Below are 10025 nucleotides of genomic sequence, written 5' to 3'. Positions count from 1 at the left end.
AAGAATCTAGGCCCGAAACGTCAGCCTTCCTGCTCCTCTGATGCTGCTTGGCCTGCTGTGTTCATCCAGCTCTACACCTTGTTATCTCATTACTCTCACATGGTCCTTTCTGCTCACAGTTTCACCTTGTGTTCCACCCTAACAATTACTTTTCTCCTACTAAAAGAGGAAAACCTGCCCTTTACTCCTAAATTTTAAAATGATACAAATCATAGAAATAAAGCTTTTAACAGTTCTAACAGCTTACATACATTAAAATGAGGTCACATGAAGACATATATACAATGGTCATGCATAACTCATACACACATGGTCTTCAGTTCATTTGGCCAGCATGGCAAGTTCTCTTGTAACTTCGGTGAATTATTGCAACTCATTAGATTATCCTCCTTTTGGCAAAAGTTATACAAGTGCTCCCTTCAAAATTCAGCCCTGACAAAATCTGACTGCAATTGGTATTTCATCAGATCCACAAATACAGCAACTGTGTGTGTGTATATATGTGTGTCATGTCTATGTGTGGGTGGGTAGATATATGTGAGCCCTTTACCTGGTATGGGGTTCAGGTGGGGGGTTGTGTGGAGCAAGGTAGGTTGGGGTAAGATACCCATGCAGATACTGGACGGAGCATCTCCTGACAGATGTTGCAGGTATGACTTTGCATTAGTAGTTTATTGTATACTGTACAAAATATACATTATGCATTATCAATTTTTCCTGCAAACACACTTCTTTTTACTAGATCCAGCCTAGTAAACAATCTGCAAATACTGCTATTTTCACTTTGTTATGCGTGATTGTTAACACGTCATAAAGCATGCCAAAGGGTGTCAGTTTAGCTCAGTTGGCTGGATGGCTCTCTAATGAGAGTAGCCCCCTCTCTAATGGCTATAGCATGCCATTATATCTCCCAGCCTGTGTATCCGGTTTAAAAACAAAATGCAAATCATGACTTTCACAAAAGTTCTGACCGAATTCGCCCACTGAAATTAATGCAATGTATTTAAGTACTGCTGTCAATACAGAAAGTTACAGATCTGAATCACAACATAGCAAATAGCTTCCAAAAGACTAACAAACATTGTCTGCATTATTATTGCAATGTTTATTATTTACTTCATAAATGCTTTAAAAGCTGTACTAAAATCTCTACTGGAAAATTCATAACTGTAGATCAACTATTTAAACCTGTTAAACAAAAGTTTTTTTTTCCTTGGATCTCTGATAAAAATGTTATGTGTGGTAATTTATTTTAAATTAAATATTGATTCCAGCAGGTTAGGTGTCTGTCATCCAGGCACATAAGCTTAATTGTACACTAATGACCTTGAGCTTATTCCTCACTTCACACTATGGTTGACAACTCAATTCACATTTAGTCTACACTGTATCACCTCTTCTTTTCTAACAGTCCTAACTCATCTAACCTAGTGCCCAAAATTGAAGATGGGATCAATATCAAACATTGTGGAGTAACTGGCATTTGACACATATATAAATTCATTACTGTTATGTCAGGAATCTTCTGTAGAATTTATACAATACTACTTAGGATTAAAAAGTATATATATAAAAGTTATATATAGGATTAAAAAGTCAAGTTATTAAGACTTTACACAAGTAACCTTTACACAAGTAATATTTGAGAGGTTGAAATCCACCCTCTTCCATCAACACTATTTGCTGTCTGTTGTTAAGAGAAACGGGCAGGCAGTACACCTTTGAGGAGTGTTTGCAGCTGATGGCAGTACAGACTCAGTAGAGTGGGAGAAATAGTAGGCATTTGACTAACTAGGGTCCTGCTCATCCAGCAGCTCAAAATACTTAGTATCTCTTTATCCCATCTACCCAATCTATGGGGATACCCCCATTCTCCTACTCAGCACTGCACTGAAACAGATTCACTCAAGTTAGCTGCAGAGAGTATGGCAAGATCTGGCTGCGGCCCGCATACTAGAAGAGAATGGCTGTATGGAACAGGGGTTATTTTCTTACTGTGAGGAGCAAAACCCAAAAACCCTTTTCCATAAAAGGTGTGTTCCTCAAGCAGTTGAAGTGGTTTCAAAACTGACATATGCTAACCATTCATAGGGAAAATTACAGCTTTCTTAAGTTGCTTTTGGTCCTTTTGCGATTCACCTTAAATCAAGGTCCTCTTGTACCTGACTCCTTTGCCAAAGGCAATGTTTTCTCTGTTTTGAATATGTGCGAGTCTCTCATGATTTTGAGCATCGCTATTAAATTTGTTATCTCTTTTTGAAGGAAAACAATCCCACCTTCTACAATCTATCGATGTAACCAAAGGCGCCCCTCTTGGGAAGCATTTTATTTAAATCTTTGCTGCACTTTCACATTGCTCCTAAAATGCTGTGCCTAGCATTCCAGTTATGACTGATTCAGGAACAGAAACAAAGTTGCTGGAAAAGCTCAGCAGGTCTGGCAGCATTTGTGGAGGAGAAAACAGTGTTAACGTTTCAGGTCTGGTGACCCTTCCTCAGAACTGAGTTCTGAGTTCTCAGTTGAGTTCCTCAGTTCTGAGGAAGGGTCACCGGACCCGAAACGTTAACTCTGTTTTCTCCTCCACAGACGCTGCCAGACCTGCTGAGCTTTTCCAGCAACTTTGTTTTTGTTCCTGATTTACAGCATCCGCAGTTCTTTTGGTTTTTATGACTAATCAGTCTTTTTGTAATACTTGTTTTGCCCCTATTCATGAATAAAAACACAAAGTGCTGGAGAAACTCAATAGGTCTGGCTGCATCTGTGGGGGGTGAAACAGAGTTAACATTTTGAACCCAGTAAGACTCTTCTTTAGAACTGCAAGTTTTAGAAAATGATGTTTTTATGCTGTTGGTACAGGGAGAGGAGAAGCATGTAGAACAGATGATGAAGGTGCCAGAGCAAAAGGCAAAGGGAATGCTAATGGTAAAAGAGAGATATCCATGAAGAATAGGTGTCGATGATAGGTGTTAATAGCAGAAAATAGGTCAACTCTGTTTGAGAACAAAACCATGCAAACAAGACATGTGGATGAATGGGGAGGCAGAAGGGTAATCAAAATGGATGGCAGTGTTCATGCTCTGATGTTGCTGAACGCAATGTTAAGTGTTGAGTCCTGAAGGCTGCACTCTGCATTGAGTTCAATAAATTCAGACCACAAACACTGTCCTCTATTTGACTGCACCACGCGTCCTCTTTGCACGGGTAACAGGAAGCAGAGTAGGCAAAAATACGGCATCTTCAGGTTGGCAAGTTGTGTTGACAGGAATGCCACAGAGATCAGTGGTGAGGCCTCCTAGCTTGTCCTATTGTCTAGAAACTACTTACAATGTATATCAATGACTCAGACAAAGCTAATATATGGCTGCTAAATTTGCTGATGGGACAAAGATCAGTCAGAAAGTTAGTTAGGAAGAATGCAAAAAGTTTGCAAAGGGACATAGATAATTTAAATGTGTTGACCAAAATTCAACAGATGCAGTATAAATGTGGGAAAATGTGCTTTTGTCCATTTTGGCAGGAAAAGTAGAAAAGTGGAATTTAACTGGAGAGAAACTGCAGAACTGAGAAGGTACGGAGTGATCAGAATGCTCTGGTATACGAGCGACAACTGGGTACAGCAAGCAATTAGGAATACAAATTAAACATTATTCATTATTTTCGGGGAATGGAATATCAAGTAGGCATATTGTGCAAGACACTGGTGAGTGTCTGTGAACATTTTTAGCTTGCTTATTTAAATAAGGATGTAAATACATTATCTCTTGCACTTTGACAGCAACTACTTCCTGGCTAAATGTAGATATAAAGTATTCAATCTTGCCCTCTGCCTCTGTGCAAATGATCTTTTACCCCCTAATTAGCTCCACCAGCTTTTAAGACCCTTTACTACTTATATGCCTAGAGAAGACTTTAGAATTCCATTTAGTCATTTCACTTCTCATTCTTTTTCCACTTTCGCTCTGATCTTTCTACCTTCAGCCTGATTCTTACACTTGTATTATCAGTCATATACACCCCTTTTCCACTTTATCTTACTTTTACATCACTTTCATCATTCACGGGTCTTTGACTTTGTCTTGTACCCTTCGTGGGAATGCACCTCAACTGTATCCAAACTGTCTCCTTTCAAAAGGCACAACGTAGTTCTGTTAAGAGTTCTGTGTATTAATATTTAATCTACCCTGCCTATATCGATCCTCAAACCAATGAAATTCGCCCTCCTCCTGTTAAAGGATTTTACTCTAGATTGGCCTTCCTTTGTCCTTTTCCCTAGCTAACCTAAACCTCATGAAACATCAGCAATTGGAAATAATACTGATAGAACATTGGAGGTGAAATCCCTGGAATTACCCCAAAACCAATTAGATGTTGCCGTGGAGGAACTTAAGGTCCTCTGTAAATGAAGATAAGTGAAATTGCCTTCCTGACATCACTTACAAACAGTTAAGTTTGGAAAATTTAACCTTTCATCATTAAATGTAACATCTAATTACTACAAATTATACTAATAATGACCTTAATTATGAAATCCTTTAAAGAGAGTTTCAACTTCATTATCTTCAACTATCATTTAAATTAGTGCAAGATTACCAATAGTTCTACTGTGAAGGAAAAGTCTACAGTGCAAACACGCAGTAACACACTGTAATAGTCCCAAATTAATTTTCTATGGTCCCAGAAGAATAGAATTGAATCCCTACAGTGTGGAAACAGGCCCTTTGGCCCAGCAAGTCCATACCAACCCTCAGAACATCCCACCCAGACCCATCCCCCTAATCTACACATCCCTGAACACTACGGGCAATTTAGCAAGGCCAATCCACCTAGCCTGCACATCTTTGGACTGTGGGAGGAAACCGGAGCACCCGGAGAACGCAGACACAGGGAGAATGTGCAAACTCCACACAGACAGTCGCCTGAGGGTGGAATCAAACCCGGGTCCCTGGTGCTGTGAGGCAGCAGTGCTAACCACTGAGCCACCGTGCCGCCCTAAAGAGAGGAGGAAAAAAAAAGGCAGCACAAGCATGTGAGCAAGATGGAGAAACACAGAGTTCAGAATAATAAGAATTAAATTCCCTGACTTCTCCACATAATCAAATAATAGCCGTGTTGATTTTGTCAGTAAAAACAGTCCATGGATTAAATGTCTAGAATAATACTTACAGGACACCTGGGTGAAGACTGTACTTCTTCTTTCCAAATTTTGTTTGTTGAGCAAAATAATCGTAACGTTCAGATTTCTTCCACATGTAATAATATGCAACGCATTCACCAACGGAACGTGTTCTTACCTAGATAGATTCAAGAATGCTGTATGTTGTGAAGCAAATCTATAATTTACTCATCATGCAGTCAATTTTAAATTGGCATCAATTATCAACAGGATTTATTTTGAAACTACATTTTATTATGTACAAATTTTGTGATCAGTAATATAGAACATAGAACTTAGAATCAAAGTCTGTGCTATTGGATCCATCATGCCTGGAAACAGTTTCCTCAATTATTTATCCAAACTGCTTAGTGCTGAATCAACTGCTACAATTTTGTAATACAGTGAATTTCAGACCACACCTACTTGCTGTGTAAAAAGAATCTTCTTGTCTCCAGCTGTTCTCTTGCTAATCACCTTAAATCTATGCCCTCTGATTATGAGCAACATTTCTTCTAAGTTGCTTAGATGCATGCCACTCACTGATGTAGTACTGCAGAACTTATCATGCCATGGACAAACAAGCCATGCACAAGAAACTTTTCCTTTAAGATTTGCACAATTGGAGACTCACAACATTCTTAAAAGGGACCATGCAGTGCAACAAATCAGCTGTGTACAGCATTGGGAAATTGGTGAGAACATGATTACTGAGCCGTCTAACACTGGAAAGAGTTTATTTTTACTTCTCTACCAAAGCCACTGAGAATTTTGAATACTATCAAATCTCCCTTAATTTTCTGACATCACTCTGGAAAATGTCTTGTACTTTTTCTAAACTTCTAAAGCTCAATTCAGAAAGGTTGTCTAGAATGGAACACAATATGTCAGTTGACACCTAACTAGTGTTTTAGAGAGGTTTAACATAACTGCATTCTTTTCATATATTAATAAGGCCTAGGTGTCCTTTATAACAATCTTTTCAACTTAACCTGTCAACATCAGAGATATGTGTACAATAACACAGTTCTCTGTTCCCGCACCCTCCATAAAATTGTTTGGACCATTTACATTTGTATTGCTTCTCTCAGTTCTTCAAATCAAAATTTATCACTTCACATTTCTCTGCATTAAATTTCATGATGCATGCGTCTGCCCTGATCTTGAAGTGTCCTCCTGAAGTCTGCAACAATTCTCCTCTGTTTATGACAAACAGGAATTTCATGTCATTTGAAAACTCTGAAATTTGTAACTACCAAGACCAGGTAGTTAATAAATATCTGAAAGGGCAATGGTCTCAATACCAATCCCTAAGTAACATCAAGGTATATATCATGTCCTGTGTGAAATACAAAAAAAACTACTCACCACTTCTCTCTGCTTCTTTCCCTCAACTTATTTTGCGTCCATGCTGTCACTGTCCCTTTCATACACTTTAAGTATCTCCCAGTGTTTTATATACACTTCTTCTTTACCACTTTTTATTTAATATAAGATTCCTAATATTTTCTCCTTCACTGCTATATTAGCAGCATTATCTTTGTTAGTGAAGACTATTCATTCAGTATCTCAGCTATGTCCTCAGTCTCTGCAGGATTTTTTTCCTTTTGACTAATTTTTTATTACAATCTTATTATTATGCAAAGTTCATTTTTCTTTTTAAATTAACTCCTAGTTGCAGGATAAGTTATTTATTTTCTACAGCCCATCTGGACACTATTGCTGAGATATTATTTAACATGCATTTACACCACTTAATATTGAATTGGAGAGACTACAGAATGCCAGGAACAGAGGGATCTGGGTGCCCTTGTAGATGAAATAGAACTATTAGCTTGCAGGTACAATTAAACAATTAGGAAAGCAAATGTACTGTGGCCTTTATTTTGCATGAGACAGTATAAAAACTGGAAGTCCTACTAGAATTATACACATTTTATTCACACCTGGATTATAACACATATTTTTCATCTTTTTTTTTTAGGAGACTTGTTATTGCATTGAAGGCAGTTCAACAATGTTCAGTAAATTGATACACGAGATAAAGGTGTTATGAGGAATAGTTGGTTCTATAACTATTGGAATTTAGAATAATGAGATGCAATTCTGATTGGACCTGGCAATAGTAGGTGCTGAGAAGATATTTTCTTTCTTATCAGAATCTACAACCTGGAGCCACAGTTTCAGTGAAGGGTCATCAATTGAAGGTAAAAGGATTTTCTTCTTTCAGATGTTGATGTTGGATATTGCTATTTCAGAGACTATGGAAGCTAGAAACATGGTGGAGATGTTCAAAAAGCTGTCATTTGGTAAGGGGAAAGGCTCACAGTGGAGTTGAGGCTTAGACCTGGTCAGCAATGACTGCTAATTGATGGAGCAGGCTTGAAAGGCCATAGTGCCTACTCCTGCTCTTATTTTTGATCTCCTTATTTCAGTCAGCTGCTTGACTACAAATAACATATTCAATTAGAGTCATAGTCATAGAGGTCTATGTATAGAAACAGGCCCTTTGGCCCAAATTGTCCGTGCCGACCAGTTTTCACAATTACACTAGTCCCATTTACTTGCATTTGGTCCATATCCCTCCATACCTATCCCACCTATGCACCTGTCAAAATGTTTCTTAAATGACAAAATTGTACCCGCCTCCACCACTACTTTTAGCAGCCTGTTCCAGACTCTCACCAGCCTCTGAAAAAAATTGCTCCTCTGGACCCTATTGTATCTCTCACCTTAAACCTACGCCCTCTAGTTTTAGTCTCCCTTACCATGGGAAAAAGTGTTGGCTATCTACATTTCCTATTCCTCTCATGATTTTATAAACCACTATAAGGTCACCCCTCAGTCTCCTATGCTCTGGGAAAAAAGTCCCAGCCTATCCTTATAACTCAAACCTTCTAGTCCAGGTAGCATCCTAGTAAATCTTTTCTGCATTCTTTCTAGTTTAATAATATCCTTTCTATTGTAGAGTGAGCAGAACTGCATACAATACTGCAAATGTGGCCTAATCAGCATCTTGTACAGGTGCAACAAGACGTCCCAACTCCTATATTCAATGTTTTGACCAATGAAAGCAAGCATGCTGAAAGCCTTCTTCACCAGCCTATCTAACTGTGACTCCACTTTCAAGGAACTATGAACTTGTACCATTAGACCTCTTTCTTCCATAACATGCCCCAAAGCCCTACCATTGACTGTATAAGTCCTGTTCTGGTTTGACCTCCAAAAAGCAACACCTTGATTTATCAAAATTAGACTCCATCTGCCATTCCTCTGGCCCAGTTGATCAAGATCTCACTGTCTTCCCAAATATAATCTTCTTCACTATGCACTGTACCATCATTCTTGGTGTTATCCACAAACTTACTAACCATACTTCCCAAATTCTCACCCAAATCATTTACATAAATGAAAAACAACAGCGGACCCAGCACTGCTTCCTGTGGCATACCGCTGGTCATAGTTTGAAATACCACTACCCTCTGTCTTCTACCTTCAAGCCAATTTTGTATCTAATTGGCTAGCTCTCCCTGGAGCCCATGAGATTTAATCTTACTCAACAACCCACCATTCCATATCTTGTCAAAGGCCTTGCTACAATCCACATAGACAACATCTAACACTGCCCTCATCTATATTCTTGGTCACCCCTTAAAAAAACTCAATCAAATTCGTGAGACATGATTTCCCATGCACAAAGCCATGCTGACTATCCCAAATGAGTCCTAGCCTCTTCAAATACCAAATTCTGGATCATGAGAGCAGTGTTATTCAATAACCGAGAGTTTACATGTATGAACAAAGTCAAATGGTTGAGAGAATTTTTATATTGTTTCACACATCAAAATGGCTGTCTTTTTTGTAACACAGATCTTTAGATTTTCCTAATTAACCTGTTTAGTGATGTTACTGCACACCTCTTAAGCAGGGGAACTTGACCCCAGGTCTTCTGGCTCAGAGTCAGGGATATTACCTCAGCACCACAAGAGCCCTTACTTAGATCTTTAAAGACCAGAGGCAAATTAAACACCTATAGCTACATCAGAATGTAAATTAATGCTCTGGGCTCTGGGCTCTTTACTCATTTCAAAAAGTAACAAATAAGCATGCTTGACATTTTAACTGGTCAATAAGACTTCAGTAAAGCTGAAAAAGACTAAGGTGTCAGTTATATCGGCACACAACAGGATTACATTTTTTTCATTTCTGTATTTATTAGCTAAACATGAACAGGTAATTTCAAACAATATCAGTTCCCACACTGAAGCGTTTCCACTAATAGCCAAGTTGCTGCAACACATTAGCTGAAGCCAAATAATCTTTCCTGTCAAGTGGTGCATCTGTGATTGTGCAAAGCTCAAATGACAAACAGACAAGGGTTCAAAAGAAAAACAAGAAATAATGCCAATATGTGTAAAGCGTAGTGGCTAGAAAAGCAATGTAACAGATTAATATAATACAAATCTTGGATCAACTGGTTTCTCCTGACTACTCTTTCGCCATTAAATACTTGTGTTCACATTATAATGGAATACATAACTTTACATTAAGGAGTACATTCTATCAGCACTCTCCAGTTCGATTATCCCCCACAACTTATCTTAGCTTCACCTGAAGACTAAATTTGGTTTCAATTCATTGTGTGCAACACCTTGGGATGTTAGGAAGTATAAAACGTTTTTTATTTATGGATTTAATTTGAAAAAGACATTCCATTTTAGCCATACCAAAGCTAGAAAATATTCAACAGAAATAATTAACAGGTCAGACTGTATCTGTAACGAGAAGCGAGTTAGTTTTTCAGTTTGATGTCCCTTCACAAATCATAAAAAATAACTCTACTTCTCATCGCAGCAGCTGATGGAACTGACAC

General features: G+C 38.3%; 1 protein-coding gene across 1 annotated transcript in view; it reads right to left on the bottom strand.

Annotated features, from left to right (window-relative positions):
* Positions 1 to 10025, bottom strand: part of LOC109910447 (mesoderm induction early response protein 2-like) — a 59856-nt gene that overhangs the window by 13528 nt on the left and 36303 nt on the right. The window contains exon 10 of the mRNA XM_020509635.2: positions 5164 to 5291. Within this exon, the coding sequence (XP_020365224.1) occupies positions 5164 to 5291 (128 nt within the window). The remainder of the gene's footprint in view (positions 1 to 5163; positions 5292 to 10025) is intronic.

The sequence above is a fragment of the Rhincodon typus genome, chromosome 29 (assembly GCF_021869965.1).
Source record: "Rhincodon typus isolate 14 chromosome 29, sRhiTyp1.1, whole genome shotgun sequence".
Lineage (NCBI taxonomy): Eukaryota > Metazoa > Chordata > Chondrichthyes > Orectolobiformes > Rhincodontidae > Rhincodon > Rhincodon typus.
This window is presented reverse-complemented; position numbering and strand designations above follow the sequence as displayed.